The sequence below is a fragment of the Solanum dulcamara genome, chromosome 10 (assembly GCF_947179165.1).
Source record: "Solanum dulcamara chromosome 10, daSolDulc1.2, whole genome shotgun sequence".
Taxonomy (NCBI): domain Eukaryota; kingdom Viridiplantae; phylum Streptophyta; class Magnoliopsida; order Solanales; family Solanaceae; genus Solanum; species Solanum dulcamara.
In genome coordinates, this window is record NC_077246.1 from 69,627,753 (window position 1) to 69,649,640 (window position 21,888).

The 21,888-nt window shown below is 33.9% G+C and overlaps 1 protein-coding gene across 1 annotated transcript; it reads left to right on the forward strand.

The window, feature by feature from the left end:
* Window positions 1–2,642: 2,642 nt before the first annotated feature.
* Window positions 2,643–19,249, forward strand: LOC129870070 (mediator of RNA polymerase II transcription subunit 15a-like). The gene is made up of 16 exons (XM_055944652.1): window positions 2,643–2,700; window positions 5,093–5,207; window positions 5,427–5,462; window positions 5,874–6,229; window positions 6,641–6,996; window positions 7,408–7,763; window positions 8,175–8,288; window positions 8,507–8,542; window positions 8,954–9,068; window positions 9,273–9,308; window positions 12,722–12,792; window positions 14,142–14,216; window positions 15,018–15,510; window positions 16,462–16,532; window positions 17,591–17,665; window positions 18,440–19,249. The coding sequence occupies exons 7-16, from the start codon at window positions 8,259–8,261 to the stop codon at window positions 18,986–18,988; spliced, it is 1,551 nt and encodes a 516-aa protein (XP_055800627.1). The 5' UTR covers window positions 2,643–2,700; window positions 5,093–5,207; window positions 5,427–5,462; window positions 5,874–6,229; window positions 6,641–6,996; window positions 7,408–7,763; window positions 8,175–8,258; the 3' UTR covers window positions 18,989–19,249.
* Window positions 19,250–21,888: the final 2,639 nt, after the last annotated feature.

The following is a 21,888-nucleotide window of genomic DNA, read 5'->3' on the forward strand; positions in this document are numbered from 1 at the left end:
GTATGGAGCACTAATAGTCCCTATTCTTTGATAAAGTGGTGAATTTTTAGTCCTAACTTTAACACCGTTAATCTTTTAACAGAGACAAAACCTTCCTGCTGTGGATGAAAGCAAGAACATTGCAAATGTGCCCTGGAATTTTCAGTGAAGCTAGTCCCAATAAATGAGGTAAAATGTGTAGAATTTTAAGTGAAGTTGTTTTACAAGTACATTTTTCTTCTTGTTCTATCTGTCCTTTTAAATGTCTTCTACTGAAAGAGAGAACAAGAACTTGGCAACCATGACAAGCTCTTGTCCATGGATTTTAGATACTGGAATAAGTCCTAAGTGTGAGAAATGAAGAGGATGAAATAGTGTAAGCAAGAAATAGGTGTCTAAATAGTTATTTTATATACAGTCAGTCAGTCTCTGCTTGCTTGAGTAAATTACATCAAACAAGGAGAATGTCCAGTACTTAAGCCGATTGTAGTTCTACATGTATATGTTTTGTACAGGTGGTTTGAGTTAAGAGGGAAGAGAAGAATGGAGGTTAGAGATTAGGAGAAACACGTGAGAGGGTTATGACTGTTAAAAAGTTTCACGATGGTTAGGATTATGGCTGAAAGTCCACTTTACAAAGAATAAGGATTATAAGAGCTCCTGGAAAAGAAATAGGATCATTTTAAGCCTACTTCCAAAGATAGTGGACTATTTTGAGCCTTTTCTCGCATGTTGAGGAATAGTTGAGGAGAGATTAGAGAAAATTGAGGCTTATTTGAGAAAGATGGAGACATTGTTGGCTGATATTCACAAAAAATGACTTATTCAGTGAAGATACGGAATGTTGAGGTTTCTAAGGACATTAGACGTCCTGCTAGGTATGTGAATTCCTTGTGGACAGGTTATCCTAATTTCATACGACAATGGTTTATGTTTGTCAAATGTAGTGATCGAGGACTAGTTTTAGACGAAATTGAATAAGATGCTAAATTCAATAAACAAACTTTAAAAATTAATCTGACTGTGCTTCAATAAGCAGTTCTTCATGGATTCTTTATACTTCAAAAGAGAACTTCATTGAACAAACAGGAGAATCTAAAATATAATCTGACTTTTGACAGAAAAAAATTATTTGTTAAACCTATAAAGTTGCCTTCATTTTCTACACTAGATGAACATTACCAATGTATTGTTTTCATGCATCATCACAAAACTTCAATGGTGATAGATGAAGTGTTTAGGAAAGCGACCGGTGGTTTATGTCGTCAACATAAACAAGTACAACAAACCACTATTTTTTTCTAGAGATAAGTGTCAAAAACACACCTAAACTATCCCTCTTTTTTGATTTTCATACCTAAACTATTGGGAGTGTGAGTTTCATACCTAAACTATCACTTCTTAGTTTGAGAAACACACCTTTCTCTTTTATTTCACTCTCACCTTGGTGTGTGTGCTACACTCTCTCTTTTATTTTAAAAAAATTGCCACATCACACTCCACATAGACAAAATATTCCACCTAGACAAAAATTAAATAAATTCTTAGAATTAGTTAAAATTAAATATTAAAGTATTACTATCCACCCTCAAAAAAATATAAAATATTTTTATTACCCCATTCCACCACTTTTTCTCACCATACTCCCCCCCCCTCCTCTAAATTTTTTTTTTAAAATTCTTACTTTATCTTCCCCCTCTCCCTTCAAATAATAATTTAAATATTATTTAAAAAAAATTCTACCCCGCCACACCTAATTCTCCGCTTTCATTTTTTTTCTTGTTATGTGTTAGATACATACACATGAGTGAGAAAGTAACTTTTTTTAAAAAATAATTTCATTTTTTTTAAAAAATAATTTCTTTTTTGGGGATAGAAATACTTTCGTTTTAACTTTTAACTAATATTAATAGTTTATTTAATTTTTATCAATATAAAATATTTTAGCCATGTGACAAAAAAAATTCAAAAAATAGAGAGAGTGTATTACACACACCACCGAGGTGTGTTTCTCAAACTGAAAAGTGATAGTTTAGGTATGAAACTCACACTCCCAATAGTTTAGGTATGAAATTCAAAAAAGAAGGATAATTTAGGTGTGCTTTTGAAACTTATCTTTTTTTTTATTTTATAAAACACAAAAATAAGCAAAGTCACTATTATATTCTTCGTCAACGAATATTCATTAAGGTGATTAAGTCACATCCACTTTATTTGATTTTCTCCATATAAGGATTATGAACTAGTTTACATAAATTTGTTAATGCTTCAAGCATTTTGAATCCTTTAAGAATTTTCATATAAATTTTTTCAAGTGACAATATCCAGTATTAAATGTGTGACATCCTCTGATGCTTGGACTGTTGGTCCAATAAGCTTACACTTATCAAGATGCATGATGCATTCCAGTATTAAATGCGTGACATCCTCTGATGCTTGAACTGTTGGTCCACTAAGCTTACACTAATCAAGATGTATGATGCATCATTTCACTTGATAAACATTTCTACATCAATATGCCTAAATAGACATAGAATTTAGATTCTGACAAACTTCTACAATATTGCGCTATATTTTATCAAATATATCGTTGATGAGATATCATTTTGTATCAGTCCACAGTGCGACATAACTTACTGAGATCTCATCACTTCATTATTTACAGGTAGTGAAAGCTCTCATGAAGTTTCGTAAGTTGTAGGCTCTTCAAAAGCACATCGCGTATGATCATTTTCTTTTTTCCTTTTCTAAGGTTTATTGCAATTGGAACCGACTGGTTAACCATGCTTCATGCATGCTGTAGACTCTGTCCTTTTGGGATATTGCATTTGCTACTAACATATGAGATTTATTTTGGGTGAGCAAATGCTTCTAGCATTTGACTTGAATTTTCCTTTGAATAAGTATCGTGCTGATGATAATTCACAACATATTTCTTAGTTGCTTATTATTTTTCCCGTATGTTAGAAAACCTAACATATATCCCAATCTACTTTGGATAATCCATCTTTGTGCATCATGGCATCAAAAGCTAGTAGATGGAAAATATTTGGTTCCTGACCCTGAACCTATTGAGAGGGGGCAAATCACTCATAATTTGTTGGTCTGATGTATAGAAGTGTTGTATACAATGTATCATATCATAGACCAACACACAAAGTTTTGTCTTATAAGCAATGGTTCAACTATTTATCGGCAGTATTTAATGTCAAACCAACTTGGATATAAATCAATATTATCGAGACGAATCGTCTTGATTGCACAATCTAAAAACTATGCTCTAAACTCGAGCAAACAATTTTGTGAATGTGAAACTGCATGTTGACAATAAACACATATGTGATCATCTTATAGATGCATCTATTAAGAAAGGTGAATATGTCCATATTCACCTTTTATATTTTTAGGGATTTAGGGGATTCGGTTCAAATATTAGCTGGTCTAATCAACTTATGATGAGAACAAACAACATAAAAGAATTTTCTAGTTCTTCAATATATGTTAAATACTTAATATGCACGTCTTTAGGATTTCAAAATCGTTCATGATAACATCTGAATATTTTTTATCAAATCGGTAATTTTATATAATTGTCACTTCCTTTAGGAAAACATATAAATTGTTATTTCCTTCAGGAAAATTAATAAAACATGTCGTAGAATCATTCAACAAGATTTATTCCTTCTGCCTTTAAATGATACTTCAATAAAGTTATTCAAGATGTTTCTATGTACGACAAGTACATATTGTAATGACTTTCATTCCACAAAAATAACATTTATATCCTTTGTTATTCTATCTCTTCAAGAGACAAGTTGTGGTAATCATCCTTTCTTTCACTTCGGGGAAATGAACCTGATTATTTGAATGTGCTTGAAATACAACATTCATCGATAGTTGTATATTAATTATTCATGTCCCGGAATAATAATCAAAAAATGTCTATAAACATGATGTTGATACAATAGAGACTCATAGCCAACGCTGATGGCTTAACCCCAATATCTCAAAATAATGTTTAATCTCATAATTAATTTCCATATGATTACTCCATCCTAATCATTTTCATATCATTACTTGTAGACCAATATCAATTGGAAATGCGTAAAAAGTAAGATTGGTAGTACTTAAAGCTTTTCTTTTAAATCTGTTAAGGACCATGATGCTGCTCGTTTGTACTCTCCCACTTCTAGTTCCTTTAACAAAATTATAATTTTTAAGGTTTTAGCCAATAACTACAAATAAAATTAATTCTCCAATCTTGCAATAATGAGTACTCATAAAAATAAATTGTTGGGTTATTACAGTTTACTACTTTGAGAGTGAATTTCAAAATATTTCTTCTTAATTGTTCTACCTCTTCTGAAAGTGGGTGGTGATAACTTCACAAACTACATTCTTTTTTGTTTGTGTGGAAATAATCATCATCATCGTGTAAACATCAATGTGCATAAAAGATAATCAAGCTATGCATGAATCAAAGTATTCATAATTTAATTCATCACACTCATCGGTAGATTTCATATAATGAAATCAAGTTATTTGATTCATAATATTTATCCAAGATGGCAGAGTCTCGTGTTGATGATGTATTACATAATAGTAAAACAAAAGGGAAGAAAATTATAGAGAAACATAGAGAGAAGGGAAAAAGCTTCTTATTTCTCTTGATGAATAGAATACAATGAATGAGAACCCTTTATTTACATGGGAAAACTCACTTGGTCCCAAAGTAACTAATTCTAACTTTTCTCAAAGAAACAAAATAGTCATTCACTATAATTCAAATATATTTTTAACGGTATGTATTCAAGTAGTAGGCAACAGTCCTTTAAACTCTTGAGTTGGCCAAACCATTATGTTTTGTTTCTTCTTTTCAGGTGATCCAAGTATGTTTCTATTAATTTTTCAGCTAACATTTTCAATACATTACATATGATACATACGTTGTAAATATTTATAGAATCATGTAGGGAATGGGATATTGATTGTTTGTACATATGATTTTCATGAAAAGGAAGTTAATTTCGGCAAGAAATTTTGTGTGGTTGCACTTGTATTGAAATGCATAATAAATACGTGTTACTTATTGGTGTATTTATCTTGTGAGCAGACTGATCGAGAAATAATGGAAAGGAAGAGGGACATACATATGACGTTCTTTTACCTTGAAAAGGCCTACAACAAAGTCCCGAGAGATATCCTTTAGAGATGCCCCGAGGCTAGAGGTGCCCGGATGGCTTGTATGATTTTCAAGAGAAAACAGTTTCTCCTTGTGAGTAGGTTGAATCTCATGCTCGTTTAGCCGCAATAAAGGCAAAATTCGTCCCAAACTTAACAAGCATGAGATTCAACTTACTCAGAGGAGAAACTGTTTTTGCTTAAGAAGCACATAAAGTTTCTTTCTTAGTGGAAAATGACCACATAAGCCTACTTCTCCATTGCAGGGACAACTTCCTCAGCCTTCCATGCATACAAGTCAGGTATGCAGTATAAACTTGTTTCGATAATTCAATTGTTTTCCACCTTGTTGAAGTTGTTTTCCTGCTTGTGTTAAAATAATACAAATATATTTTTTACGGTATGTATTCAAGTAGTAGGCAACAGCCCATTTTACTCTTGAGTTGGCCAAATCATTATGTTTTGTTTCTTCTTTCCAGGTGATCCAAGTATGTTTCTATTAATTTTTCAGCTAATATTTTCAATACATTACATATGATACATACGTTGTACATATTTATAGAATCATGTAGGGACTAGGATATTGATTATTTGTACATATGATTTGTCTTGAAAAGGAAGTTAATTTCGGCAAGAAATTTTGTGTGGTTGCACTTGTATTGAAATGCATAATAAATACGTGTTACTTATTGGTGTATTTATCTTGTGAGGAGACTGGTGGAGAAATAATGGAAATGAAGAGGGACATACATATGATGTTCTTTTACCTTGAAAAGGCCTATGACAAAGTCATCCCGAGAGATGTCCTCTAGAGATGCCCGGATGGCTTGTATAATTTTCAAGAGAAAACAGTTTCTCCTTGTGAGTAGGTTGAATCTCATGCTCGTTTAGCCTCAATAAAGGCAAAATGCGTCCCAAACTTAACAAGCATGAGATTCAACTTACTCAGAGGAGAAACTGTTTTTTCTTAAGAAGCACATAAAGTTTCTTTCTTAGTGGAAAATGACTGCATAAGCCTACTTCTCCATTGCAGGGACAACTTCCTCAGCCTTCCATGCATACAAGTCAGGTATGCAGTATAAACTTGTTTCGATAATTCAATTGTTTTCCACCTTGTTGAAGTTGTTTTCCTGTTTGTGTTAAAATAATACAAATATATTTTCTATAGTATGTATTCAAGTAGTAGGCAACAGTCCTTTTTACTCTTGAGTTGGCCAAATCATTATGTTTTGTTTCTTCTTTTCAGGTGATCCAAGTATGTTTCTATTAATTTTTCAGCTAACATTTTCAATACATTAGATATGATACATACGTTGTAAATATTTATAGAATCATGTAGGGAATGGGATATTGATTATTTGTACATATGATTTGTCTTGAAAAGGAAGTTAATTTCGGCAAGAAATTTTGTGTGGTTGCACTTGTATTGAAATGCATAATAAATATGTGTTACTTATTGGTGTATTTATCTTGTGAGGAGACTGGTGGAGAAATAATGGAAAGGAAGAGGGACATACATATGATGTTCTTTTACCTTGAAAAGGCCTATGACAAAGTCGTCCCGAGAGATGTCCTCTAGAGATGCCCCGATGGCTTGTATGATTTTCAAGAGAAAACAGTTTTTCCTTGTGAGTAGGTTGAATCTCATGCTCGTTTAGCCGCAATAAAGGCAAAATGCGTCCCAAACTTAACAAACATGAGATTCACCTTACTCAGAGGAGAAACTGCTTTTGCTTAAGAAGCACATAAAGTTTCTTTCTTAGTGGAAAATGACTGCATAAGCCTACTTTTCCGTTGCAGGGACAACTTCCTCAGCCTTCCATGCATACAAGTCAGGTATGCAGTATAAACTTGTTTCGATAATTCAATTGTTTTCCACCTTGTTGAAGTTGTTTTCCTGCTTGTGTTAAAATAATACAAATATATTTTTTATAGTGTGTATTCAAGTCGTAGGCAACAGTCCTTTTTACTCTTGAGTTGGCCAAATCATTATGTTTTGTTTCTTCTTTTCAGGTGATCCAAGTATGTTTCTATTAATTTTTCAGCTAACATTTTCAATACATTACATATGATACATACGTTGTACATATTTATAGAATCATGTAGGGAATAGGATATTGATTATTTGTACATATGATTTGTCTTGAAAAGGAAGTTAATTTCGGCAAGAAATTTTGTGTGGTTGCACTTGTATTGAAATGCATAATAATTACGTGTTACTTATTGGTGTATTTATCTTGTGAGCAGACTGATCGAGAAATAATGGAAAGGAAGAGGGACATACATATGATGTTCTTTTACCTTGAAAAGGCCTATGACAAAGTCGTCCCGAGAGATGTCCTCTAGAGATGCCCGGATGGCTTGTATAATTTTCAAGAGAAAACAGTTTCTCCTTGTGAGTAGGTTGAATCTCATGCTCGTTTAGCCGCAATAAAGACAAAATGCGTCCCAAACTTAACAAGCATGAGATTCAACTTACTCAGAGGAGAAACTGTTTTTGCTTAAGAAGCACATAAAGTTTCTTTCTTAGTGGAAAATGACCGCATAAGCCTACTTTTCCATTGCAGGGACAACTTCCTCAGCCTTCCATGCATACAAGTCAGGTATGCAGTATAAACTTGTTTCGATAATTCAATTGTTTTCCACCTTGTTGAAGTTGTTTTCCTGTTTATGTTAAAATAATACAAATATATTTTTTATAGTATGTATTCAAGTAGTAGGCAACAGTCCTTTTTACTCTTGAGTTGGCCAAATCATTATGTTTTGTTTCTTCTTTTCAGGTGATCCAAGTATGTTTCTATTAATTTTTCAGCTAACATTTTCAATACATTACATATGATACATACGTTGTAAATATTTATAGAATCATGTAGGAAATGAGATATTGATTATTTGTACATATGATTTGTCTTGAAAAGGAAGTTAATTTCGGCAAGAAATTTTGTGTGGTTGCACTTGTATTGAAATGCATAATAATTACGTGTTACTTATTGGTGTATTTATCTTGTGAGCAGACTGGTGGAGAAATAATGGAAAGGAAGAGGGACATACATATGATGTTTTTTACCTTGAAAAGGCCTACGACAAAGTCTTGAAAGATGTCCTCTAGAGATGCCCGGAGGCTAGAGGTGTACTAATGGCTTGTATGAATTTCAAGAGAAAACAGTTTCTCCTTGTGAGTAGGTTGAATCTCATGCTTGTTTAGCTGCAATAAAGGCAAAATGCATCCCAAACTTAACAAGAATGAGATTCAACTTACTCAGAGGAGAAACTGTTTTTGCTTAAGAAGCACATAAAGTTTCTTTCTTAGTGGAAAATGACCGCATAGCCTACTTCTGCATTGCAGGGACAACTTCCTCAGCCTTCCATGCATACAAGTCAGGTATGCAGTATAAACTTGTTTCGATAATTCAATTGTTTTCCACCTTGTTGAAGTTGTTTTCCTGTTTATGTTAAAATAATACAAATATATTTTTTATAGTATGTATTCAAGTAGTAGGCAACAGTCCTTTTTACTCTTGAGTTGGCCAAATCATTATGTTTTGTTTCTTCTTTTCAGGTGATCCAAGTATGTTTCTATTAATTTTTCAGCTAACATTTTCAATACATTACATATGATACATACGTTGTAAATATTTATAGAATCATGTAGGAAATGAGATATTGATTATTTGTACATATGATTTGTCTTGAAAAGGAAGTTAATTTCGGCAAGAAATTTTGTGTGGTTGCACTTGTATTGAAATGCATAATATATACGTGTTACTTATTGGTGTATTTATCTTGTGAGCAGACTGATCGAGAAATAATGGAAAGGAAGAGGGACATACATATGATGTTTTTTACCTTGAAAAGGCCTATGACAAAGTCGTCCCGAGAGATGTCCTCTAGAGATGCCCGGATGGCTTGTATAATTTTCAAGAGAAAACAGTTTCTCCTTGTGAGTAGGTTGAATCTCATGCTCGTTTAGCCGCAATAAAGACAAAATGCGTCCCAAACTTAACAAGCATGAGATTCAACTTACTCAGAGGAGAAACTGTTTTTGCTTAAGAAGCACATAAAGTTTCTTTCTTAGTGGAAAATGACCGCATAAGCCTACTTTTCCATTGCAGGGACAACTTCCTCAGCCTTCCATGCATACAAGTCAGGTATGCAGTATAAACTTGTTTCGATAATTCAATTGTTTTCCACCTTGTTGAAGTTGTTTTCCTGTTTGTGTTAAAATGCATCCACATTTCTAGTAATTGTTTGTTCCGAACCTTGTCATGCAGTAATCTAAAATTAAGGAGAGTTGTTTTTTTAGGTAAGGTGGGATTGATAACTTTGGACTTGTGATTATTGTCCAAGCATAACTCTCTTAAGTGATGTAGTATCTGTCTTGTTTCTTTTCGTGGATTCTAAGATATCAAATGTTTAAGTAGAATGGTGCTGAGGTTGAAGATTAGAGTAGAAGGTTAATAAGTAGTCGATTATTGTCGTACTTCTAGTAGTATGATTTAGGTATTATGTAGTTTCTTTTCTCCAATGTGTATTAGTATATGCTGCTACACTTTTTGTGTATATTGCTATTTGTTGTCTCTTTTTCTTGCTTGCTTTTCTGCGTTGGTTACATTTCTTTTTAGACGAGGGTCTATCAGAAATGACCTCTCTACCCCTCAAAGGTAGAGATAAGGTCTGCGTATATCCTACCCGCCCAGACCCCACTTGCGGAATTACACAGGGTATGTTGTTGTTGTTTATCTCCTTGGTTTTGTTCTAAGATTTCTCTGTGTAAAGCTAATGATCTCTTGCTATTTTACTCTTAAGCTACTAATTATGTCTTGCACGTTATATCCGACACAAGCACCAAATACATATGCACATCAGCCGCCTACCATGGATTCCAGTGGCCATTATATTTCTTCTGAGTTTGATTGATTAGGTGGTTTCTCTGATGGACTGGGTTATGTGTGGAATGGTTTTGCTACTGATAGTTTAGGTTCTAGTTTTGATGGATTGATAACTAGTACTAAACCTAATGAACGTTTAGCGTATGCAAGATCGGATTTACATGGAAGGGGTATGGGCTCACGTGAATCCATGAACCCCTCCCTTAATTATGTAAAGTACTCAAGCACTCCTCCCTAGACTATGTAAAGTACTTGTGAACCTATGCAACCCTCCTTAGATTATCTAAAGTACTCATGAACCCATGCACTCCTCCATAGATTATGTGAAGTACTGCAATTATTCTGATAAATTACTTAAATCTTATGTGGGAACTCAGGTTAACTTTCGAAATTTCATCTCCAAAAAAATCTATGTTTGAATCTTTAGCAACATTTTTACAAACAAAGGTCACACTTTTTCTCAACTTTTTTAGGGGGTCTTTTTTTTTCTTCAGTTCTTCTCTTTGATTCGTAAAGTGTGTTTCCTTAAATAATGATAATATTTTAATCATTTTCAAATATAAAAATTCTTATACTTATTTTTCTGTGATGACAATATTAATTATAGTTTACTTGTCAAGTCTAGCATTAAACCTAATGATATTATAGTGCATCCATCGTTTTGAAATCTTGGATAGACTTTTGAGCACATGCTGAGGAATGATTAGAGAAAATTGAGACTCGTTCCAAAAAAGTGGAAACATTATTAGTCAGGGGTAGAGCCAAGTAAGGCTGAGGGGTTCATCAAAACTCTCTTTGGCGAAAAATTACACTGTTTATACATGCTTAATATTATTCTTTATGTAAACATAATAGATGTTGAACCCCCTTCAACATCTTCTTGTGTTTACTTATTCAAATTTTGAACCGTCTAAGTGAAAATTCTTGCTCCGCCACTGTTATTGACTAAGATCATTTCAGAACTCGAGATAGTTATGACTAGCAAAATTTGTAATCTATCAAGGCACTAAAATTATTTATCTTTTGTTTTGTTCTAAGATCTCATGTGTTTACAATTAATAATTTTTTGCAATTTGTAAATCTTTTCAGTTAATAAATGATATCTCAATTTTTCATATATATTCTCTCCTTAAGGACCAAAATAGTTATTATCCCTTCTTTATTTTATAATAATTTAACAATGGACAAAACATTTGAAAAAAAATTATTTGTCTTTCTCTTTCAAAATCTACCCTCATAATAAGTTATGAACTCATTATATAGGTTATTTCTTTTGTGATCACGTAATCAACATGATTTTGTAGGTGAAATAATAACACTTGAGTGAAATTTTTAGTTGAATGGCATTTCTAGTATAAAATTGAATAACTTTTTGAGATAATTATCATTAGTTGAGTGACCTTTGTGTTACAAAATAAAGTTGAGTGAGCTTGTGAGATAAAAATTATTATTTGAGAGACCATACCAAAAATTAACTTTATATTATATAAATATACTAGGGCTCACATTAGGGGGGAGGGAAGTATATCAGAATGGAGATGTATACTGATACTCGAGGTGGTGAGGGTACCGCCCCGGCCATGGCTGCCGCCGGAGCTTCAACCATAGAATGGTCAACAAGACGCAATTTCCATTTTCCGATTGTAACATGTACTTGTTTTTTTCTTTTCTTTTGTCAATGATTATACACTACTACTACTACTACATATTCGTATAATTGCAGGGAATCTCCCATTGGGAGTCTCAGGTTTGAAATCTTCCTAAATGCTTTCTCGTTGGGGATTGTCTAGTGCGGTTTTTCTCTCTGTATGGATTGTGGGGTAGTTTTACTCTGTGAACCCTAAGAAGAGCAGTGATAGTGGAATCCATTGTCATAAATAAAAAAGAAAAGAAAATGATGAAGAGTAGAGGGTGGATTCACTATCTGATGAGTTTCTAACTCTGCGCCATTGACCACAGGGATTTCTTGGCTATAAAAAAGGGTAAAAAAAAGTGAACAACAATGACATAAATGCTTTTATTTTATTGGACCACCATCAATTCTTTATTCGTCGAAAGAGTACAACAACATACTTCGTGTAATCCTCCTAGTGGTGTCTGTGGTGTCTGGGGAGGGGCGTAGCAACATACAATGAAGGGTAGTCAGTTAATCACCTTTCGTTGAAAAATTATACTTCATATATAAAAAATTATACGAAGTATATAACTTACAAATTATTTTTACGTATATATTAATACACCCTAAGAAAACTTTTTGGCTTCGACACTGAGGGTAGGATGTATGCAGTCCTTACCCTAACATTGTGGGATAGATAGAACCTCGGCTCAAAAAAAGTGATATAGATTTGTAAAAATTAATTATAATTACAATATTATCCAACACAGAGTGCACTTATGAATGGTAGTCAAAATTTTGTGTTGGTGGTTCATACTTTTATAATAGTATATATTAAAAGATGGAAATATAAGTATATAACCAAATACCCAATCAATACCCCAGTGTAAAGTGGGAAACTTAACTTTCTTAGACCAGTACATTTGGAGGGAAGTTAAAATGTATTGATATACCTGAAATATTTTACACTTTCCCAAAGTTTGCCTGAAATTTTAGTGATGTAAGCAATCAAGTTCTTTAATATTTGTGCTATCCTCAATTTTTGTTTTGTTTGTAGCACCTTTAGGTTCTGCCGTTCAGACAGGAAATGCAAATGGAGGTGACTGGCAGGAAGAGGTTTACGAAAAGGTATTGTATGCAATGATATTTTTATTTGCACAAGATTTTGAAAACTATGGAAATTTGATGTTGATTTTGATAAACTGGCTGGTTATAATATTATAAGAAATAGCTGAATAGTTTGAAATATTTCCTTTGATTATAGAGTAATAGAGGAGGTTTACCATACCAAGTGTTTAGTTAAATTCATGGTCGTACCTCTCCTCACAAGGTGCTTTATGTATTTCATTTCTTAAGAGGAAATAGAAAATTGAGCATGATAATGGGTAACTTGGTAGAAACTGGTATATTGTCAATTGAGGAGTACTACTGCAACTACACCTCAATCCCAAGCAAGTTGAGGTTTGCCTATATAAATCGTCTTCGTCATTGTTGATGACGCTCTGTTTAAGCTTGTCTTGAATCAATATTGTCAACAACAAAAAAAATAGTTTCACAAACATTAGCATAATAATGAAGTGAAGTATTATTTGATAAATTAACTTATTATAGAAAATTAGTTGTTGAATGTTGTGATCGTATTATCTAAAAGTTCATGAAGTAATATGTATATAAGTTCGTGTCATAGTCTTCATGGCATGTCGCCAATTTGCTTTATTTTTCGGCAACTAAAATCTTTAATTGCTTGTTTGAGGGATAAACCTATTGGTGCAAGAAGTATATACCTGAATATATGGCTATAAGAATAGGTTCTCTGTGAAAAGACATCCGCTCATCTGTATTCGTTGATATACTTTTTCTGTTCTTTTTTTTTTTTATACTAGAGAATTTGATGCTTCTGTCTTCGAAACTTTGTGGGTAACTGGTCTGCCCCTCTATCCTTCTTTACTTACATCCTCAACTTGGTTTACTAGCTAGGAATAAGTTGGAATGCTTTAACTTCACCAAGAATAAACATATAACAGTAACATGCTATGTATACTCCATTCCGTCGTTTTTCACTTGTGAAGCCAACTAAATCACTATTATTTCATTGTTTACCCTTGTTTTACTTCATTGATGATAAAGGTGTAAAGTGGGAAAATATGATGATTGCCATTAAACTGTATTATATCTCCCAACCTAACTTTAAAAAAGTCTATTCTAATTCCTCCTTATGTGAGCAAAAATGTGTACCAAGAAGCTAAAGGAAGCAAAACTCAGTTACTTATTTTACCATTTACGTGTTAATCAGTTGTAGTCTTCCTCTTCTACTTCACTTCTTCTACTTCACTTTTAACCTTTTTATCTGGAAGGTGCTTTTATGAAGATTATCTAGTTTGTTCTCTACTTCATCGTACAGTTGATCTATCACCCAACCACATGGGAATCCATTCTTGACATTTCCGCAATTGACTTAATGAAAATTTGTAATGCAGATCAAGTCTATGAAGGAGATGTATTTTTCAAAGCTCAATGATCTATACCAAAAAATTACTTATAAAGTGCAACAGGTATTTCATCAACATCCCTCGAAGTGCATCATCTAAGTTCGAAATTTTGGTCGACTCCCTTGCAAGTTTCATCAAATGACACACCATCATTTGCATGTAGAATGCACCAAGGTGTAATGCATATTGAAGTCTATTGATTTTTGGAAACTCCTCTTATCTCTTTGCTTGTTTCTCACACCTATTATAGCTCCTTCTTACCTAAATTCTCTAGCATTTATATACGATAAAAACAACTTGATTAGCCCAATGTAATCCTAGAATATTATCTAACTGGAAAATGATGCAGAAAGCTCAAAACTCTAAATTCTCATTTTTGCTTCTTCGTTCCTTTCCTGTCATCTGGAGAAACAGTGCTCTCATAGTGGGAATATACTGTAGTGCGGTTAATTCCTTTGCATTTCTAGCATCTGCATCATTTGTTTGTGTTGTAGCATTGTGAATGATTGTGAAGTCGAGGTGGTGGTGGACACCATAAAAGTAGTTATTTTCACATATCTAGGTAGACACTGCGATGTAGATGTCATTTTTATGTTTGTTTGTTTTCCTTCTGGGGAAGGAATTAAGGCCTTCCAAGTTCTTCAGGCAAGGGCTTGATTTATCTGAATTTAAAGAGAAGCTTGAGTCAACATTCTGCTGAATTGTGGGAACCTTGCGAGCTATGTTATTTGTCTTTCTATGTCATTTCTTGAATTGTCCTCCCTTCTTCTTTGCCGTTGGAGGTACTTGAAGCATGAATTTTAAAAGTTTGCAAAGGGCAAGAAACAGGACTGTGCTAAACCGATACTTTTTTCTGATTTTAAGCAGGAGTCTCTTCATCAGCGTCTTCAAAATGAGCAAATTGAAAAGCTCAAGATGTTCAAGATGTCGTTGGAACGCATTCTGCGTTTCATGGGGCTTAACAAGCATGATATTCAACCTGCTGACAAAGAGAAATTGCTTCTGGTTGAGAAGCAAATAGATTTCTTTCTCAGTCCCAATAAGCCGCGAAAGCCTACTTCTTCTCCAGTGCAGGAGCAACTTCCTCAGTTTTCCATGCAGCTTCAGCAACCACAATCTCTTGATGGTCAAACTAATCCATCGATGCAACCCGTACAGGGTTCCATGGTAGCAATGCCGCAGAATAATCTCACCAACTTGCAACAGTCACTTCCTAAGCAGCATGAGCAGCAAATGTTGCAGAACCAGCAATTAAGACAGCAGTACCGCCATCAGCAAATGCTGCAGCAACTCTTTCAAAGAAAGCAGTTAATGCAACAGCAGCAAGCAAAGCAACCCATACGGGGTTCCATGGAAGGTAAGCAACAAAACAATCTCACCAACTTGCAACATAATTGTTTGGATAATTCACTACTACTTCTACTTCATATTCCTAGAATTGCAGGGGATTTCCCATTGGAGGTCTCGGGTTTGAAATGTTCCTGCATACTTTCTCAATCGGGCTTGTCGCACAGGGATTGTTTAGTGCGGTTTATCTTTCCTATGTGGTTTGTGGGAACCCCATGGGTAGTGAGTGCGGGTTCCCTGGTCATTAAAAAGTAGAAAAACTGATGAAGCCCCCAAGGTCTTGGTTTAGTTCTAAGAGTGAATTTGTGACGTATGGGTTAGAGGCCTGTCAGCGATTCAAACTTCTTGTAGTCTAAAGCTCGTTATTTAAGTGAGTGGAGAAGGGTAGAGCGTGGACCCATTATCAGCCGAGTTTCTAACTCTGCGCCATACTCGAGTGGAGAAGGGTAGAGCGTGGACCCATTATCAGCCGAGTTTCTAACTCTGCGCCATACTCCTCGGGATTTCTCGGCTATAAAAAAGGTTAAAAAAAATAATGAACAACAACATACTTAGTATAATCCCACAAGTAGGTTTTGGGGAGGGTAAGATATGCATATATCTTACCCTACCTTTGTGGGGTAGATAGACCGCTCAAAAGAAGTGTATAAATTCATAAATTTAATTGTAATTACGATATTATCCAACACAGAGTGCACTTATGAATGGCAATCAAAATTTTGGAGGTTCGTACTTTTTAATAGTATAGATTAAAAGGTTGAATATTAATATATATAACCAAATACCCAATCAATACCTTAGTGTAAAGTGGGAAACTTAACTTTCTTAGACAAGTACATGTGGAGGGAAGTCAAAATGTATTAATATACCTGAAAAATCTAACAATATTCCAAAATTTTAATGATGTAAGCAATCAAATTCTGTAATATTTGTGTTATCCTCAATTTTGTTTTATTTGTAGCACCTTTAGATTCTACATCTCAGAAGGGACACTCAAATGGAGCTGATTGGCAGGAAGAGGTTTACCAAAAGGTATTGTTTGCAATAATATTTTATTTGCACAAGATTTTGAAGTCTGTGGAAATTTCATATGTGGATTTTGATAAACTGGCTGGTCATAACATTATAAGAAATAGCTGAATGCTTTATATTTCCTATGATTATAGATTAATAAAAGAGGTTTACCATACCAAGTATTCAGCTAAATTCATGGCCGTACCCTCCCTGCAAGGTGTTTTATGTATTCCATTTTTTAGAGGAAATTGAAATTGAGCATGTTAACAAGTAACGTGTTAGAAATTGGTATATTCTCAATTTAGAAGTACTACTACAACTACACCTCAATCCCAAGCAAGTTGAGGTCGGCTATATGAATCAAAATTGTCGATGGTGCTCTGTTTAAGCCTGTCTTGGTCCAATATTGTCAATGACAAAAAAAAATAGTTTCACAAGCACTAGCATAATTGAGAACTGAAGGTACACTTTGCGAAATTAATTGATTACAGAAATTTGGTTATTGAATGCTGAGGTCATATCATCTTAATTCATGAGGTAATATGTCTGTAAGTTCGGATCGAAGTCTTGTTAGTATGTCACCAATTTGCTTTACTAGCTAGGAATAAGTTGGAATACTTTGACTTCTCCAAGAATAAACATGTAACACTAACATGCTTTGTATACTCCATTCCTGTCGTTTTTCACTTGTGAAGCCAACTACATCGTTATTATTTACTGGATTGATGATAAGGGTGTAAAGTTAAAAGAATTAAGAAAATGATGTTTTCCATTAAACCATAGTATATCTCCAAACCCAACTTTATAAAAGTATATTCTAATTCCTCCTGGTTGGGCTGGTCTATGATCACATTATGGAAGCAAACCTCAGTTGCTTGTTTTACCAAGATACATGTTAGTCAGTTGTAGCCTTCCTCTTCTACTTCACTTTTAACGTTTTTATCTGGAAGGTTCTTTTGTGAGGATTCTCTAGTTTGTTCTCTACTGCATCGTAAGTTGATCTAATTATAACCTAACCACATGTGAATGAGTTCTTGACATTTATGCAGTTGACTTAATGAAAATTTGTAATGCAGATCAAGTCTATGAAGGAGATATATTATTCAGAGCTCAATGATATATACCAGAAAATTGCTTATAAAGTACCACAGGTATGTCATCAACATCCCTCTAAGTGCTTCATAATCTATCGAAATTTTGGTCGACTCCCTCGCAAGTTTTGTCAACATGCGCCAAGGTGTAATGCATATTGTAGTCTATTGATTTTTGGAAGCTCCTCTTATCTCTTTGCATGTTTCTCACACCTATTATAACTCCTTACATATATTCTCTGGCATTTATATTTGATAAAAACAACTTGATATGCCCAAGGTAATCCTAGTATATTATCCAACGGGGAACTGATGCAGAAAGCTCGAAACTCTAAATTCTCATTTTTGCATTTTTGGTTCCTTTCCTGTCATCTTGAGAAACATTGCTCTCATAGTGGGAATGTGTCGTAGTGCGGTTAATTCCTTTTCATTTCTAGCATCTGCATCATTTGTTTGTGTTGAAGCATTGTGAATGATTGTGAAGTGGAGGTGGTGGTGGACACCATAAAAGGAGTTATTTTCACATATCTAGGTAGACACTGCGATATAGATGTCATTTTTATGTTTGTTTGTTTTCCTTTCGGGGAAGGGATTAAGGCCTGCCAAGCTTCGAGCAAGGGCTTGATTTATCTGAATTTAAAGAGCACTTGAGTCAACATTCTGCTGAATTGTGGGAACCTTGCGAGCTATCTTATTTGTCTTTTTATGTCATTTCTTGAATTGTCCTCCCTTTTTCTTTGCCGTTGGAGGTACTTGAAGCATGAATTTTAAAAGTTTGCAAAGGTCAAGAAACAGGACTGTGCTAAACTGATACTTTTTTCTGATTTTAAGCAGGAGTCTCTTCGTCAGCGTCTTCAAAATGAGCAAATTGAAAAGCTCAAGATGTTCAAGATGTCGTTGGAACGCATTCTGCGTTTCATGGGGCTTAACAAGCATGATATTCAACCTGCTGACAAAGAGAAATTGCTTCTGGTTGAGAAGCAAATAGATTTCTTTCTCAGTCCCAATAAGCCGCGAAAGCCTACTTCTTCTCCAGTGCAGGAGCAACTTCCTCAGTTTTCCATGCAGCTTCAGCAACCACAATCTCTTGATGGTCAAACTAATCCATCGATGCAACCCGTACAGGGTTCCATGGTAGCAATGCCGCAGAATAATCTCACCAACTTGCAACAGTCACTTCCTAAGCTGCACAAGCAGCAAATGTTGCAGAACCAGCAATTAAGACAGCAGCACCACCATCGGCAGATGCAGCGGCAAGCTTTTCAAAGGTGGCAGTTAATGCAACAGCAGCAAGCAAAGCAACAGCAGACCACGCTATTGTCACAGCTTCAACAGTCTTCCATGCAGCTTCAGCAACCACGTTCTTATGATGGTCGAAACTAATCCACAGACAGGATTCCATGGAAGGCAAAGCAACAAAACAATCTCACCATCTTGCAACGTAGTTGTTTGGATAATTCAATTGTTTATGTATGGTCCTGAACTCACTGCACCCTTCCCTAGATTATGTAAAGTACTGCAATTATTCTGATAAATTACTTAAATTTTATGTGGGAAGGGAGAGCCTTGAAGTAACTGGCACAGTTGTTTCATGCAATTATTCTTGTAAATTGCTTAAATTTTAGGGAAAAACTACACAAAACAGACCCTATTGTGAAATTATTTACTCAAATTGGACTAAATCCAAACAATTTACCCTTAATGGCCCCATGGCCCAAACTATTTACTTTCTTACTCCACTTTCTCTTTCTTATTTTGTGCGTGACGTCAGCATCATTGCTATGAATTAATCCTTTGTGATACTCCATCAGTATTTTGATACCATATATGTATCATAAAAGATTGGGGTTCACTCTCTATGATACTCCATCAGTACATTGATACTTTATCGGTATTATATAGGATTGAGTTTTTTTTAAGAAATAAAAATTAAACAATTAAGAGAAAATTATTAAAGTCACAATCTTATTTATTAAATTTTAAATTAGTAGAAAATATATTCTTTATGATACTTTGTCGGTATATTGATACCATGTTGGTTTCATATAGGATTAAGCTTATGATACCCTGTCGGTATTATTATAGGGTGGGCGCTGACGTCAATATGATGTTAGCATGCGAATTTTAAAATAAATTTATATCATTTTAAAATAAAAATGGGGTATGAAAGTAATAAAGGATTTAAGGATAAATACTTTCCTTTTTTGGGTATAAGTGTTCCTTTTCCTAAATTTTAGGTAGGAAGGGGAGCCTTGGAGTAACAGATATAGTTGTTGTCATGTGATCAGGAGGTCACAGATTTATGTCTTTGTAAGACCCCGGAAGTTGGAAAGTTGAAACGAGGGAAAACTTCAAGAAAATTGGACTTATTCAGGGTCTACGAGTTGACCTACGAATCGTACGAGTGACTCGTAGAACTAATACTGAGGTTGAAAATGTGACTAAGTGAGAAAGAGAGTCTACGAGTCAAGTTACAACTCGTAAAAAGTTTGACGAGTCGTAGATATGACTCGTAAAGGAAATTTAGAACTCAGAATTTGCAGTTAGAGTTGACTTAGTATTCTAAAGTGTTGGTGAGTGCTCATTCATCGAGGACATGACTTTTCCTTTATGTTGCTACCTTGTTTTGACTTCTTTCATGTTAGGGTGAGCTAGAAGCTTGTTCTAAGCCCTCATCTAGTTATAGAGGCATATTTAGACGTAGACGATGATGTAGTCCGCTTTGGGCATATGACTTGAGTCCCTTTTATTATTAGACTTTAATGTTTGTGAGTTGGTATTCCGCTTGATTCATCATGTTTTAATTTACCTTATAAATGTGATGTATGTTAAGAAGTTTGGTTGGGATCCTTCGGGTTTTTCGATCGTCGTGTCGCTCCTAGGGTATAGCTTGGGGTGTGACAAACTTGAAAACAACATCTGGCAGAAATGTAAGGTAAGACTGCATACAATAGGCCCTTGTGGTCAAGTCTTTTTTCAGATCCTGCGCATAGCGAAAGTTTTAGTACACTGGACTATCTTTTTTTTTTTACTTAAATTTTATTGGGGGAACTCGGGCTAAAATTTGAAATATCCATCTCCAAATTTTTCTTTGTTTGGATCTGTAGCAACACTTTTACAAACAAAGGTCACAATTTTTCTCAATATTTTTATGGTTTCTCTTTTTTTTGTTTCTTTTTCAATTCTTTTTTTTGATTCGTAAAGTGTGTTTCCTTAAATAATGATACTATTTTAATTGGTTTTCAAATATAAAAATTTGTTATACTATTTTGATGATAATATTAATTATAGTTTACTTGTCAAGCTGTTGTCATGGCAAGATTTTATAGCATTAAATCTAATGATAATACAGTGTATTCATCATTTTGAAATTTTGAATACACCTCTAAGCACCAAAAAAAATAATTAATCATGAATAAAACATGTGATGATAATTATTGATTTATTTTTTTCCCTTTAAGAAATCTTGAGATAGTTATGACTAGCAAAATTTGTAATATATCTAGTCACTAAAATTACTTATCTATTACTTTTTTCCCTAAGATTTCCTGTCTTTAATATTAATTATCTCTTGCAATTTGTAAATCTTTTCAGTTACTAGTGATATCTCAATTTTTCATATGAACTCTTTTATAAGGACCAAAATTCTTATTACCCTTTCCTTATTTTATATAAAACAATTTAATAAAAGAGAAAACTATTGAAGAAAAAAATTATTTGTTTTTTCTTTCAAATTTTTTACGTTTATAAATTTAGTTCTAAATTCAATACTATAGGTTAGAAAATTCTATTTAAGTTTTAAATTAGTTTAAGTTAGTTTATATTTTTATTTTTTATTGACTCTTAAGCACTCGATTTTTCTAATGGAGCAATCTCATGATTAGGAATTTTGATATATCAATCCTTTGATCAAAGTAAGGTTGAATGGTGATGATAGTTATACGTCCATCAGCAATCAAGATTAAAAGATAGTACAAATTAAATGCGATGATTCATGTATTCATTGATAACTATTGGATTAGCACTTAAACTAGTTGTGACAACATCAATTGATGCATCTTATATGTTTGGTCTTAATGTCATTAAACGGATGATTTTTTTTTATTTTTTTTGTTTTCCATCCGGTGTCCGATACCCACATTAGAGCCCCACTAAATTCGGATTCGCGCAGAAAAGTCCCACATTGGGAGTAAAAGGCCTCATAACAAAGCTTGTCATTCCACCACAATCCTTGTTGGTTTAAACGGAGGATCTTAATGCTTGCTTGGAGAGTGAAAATCTTT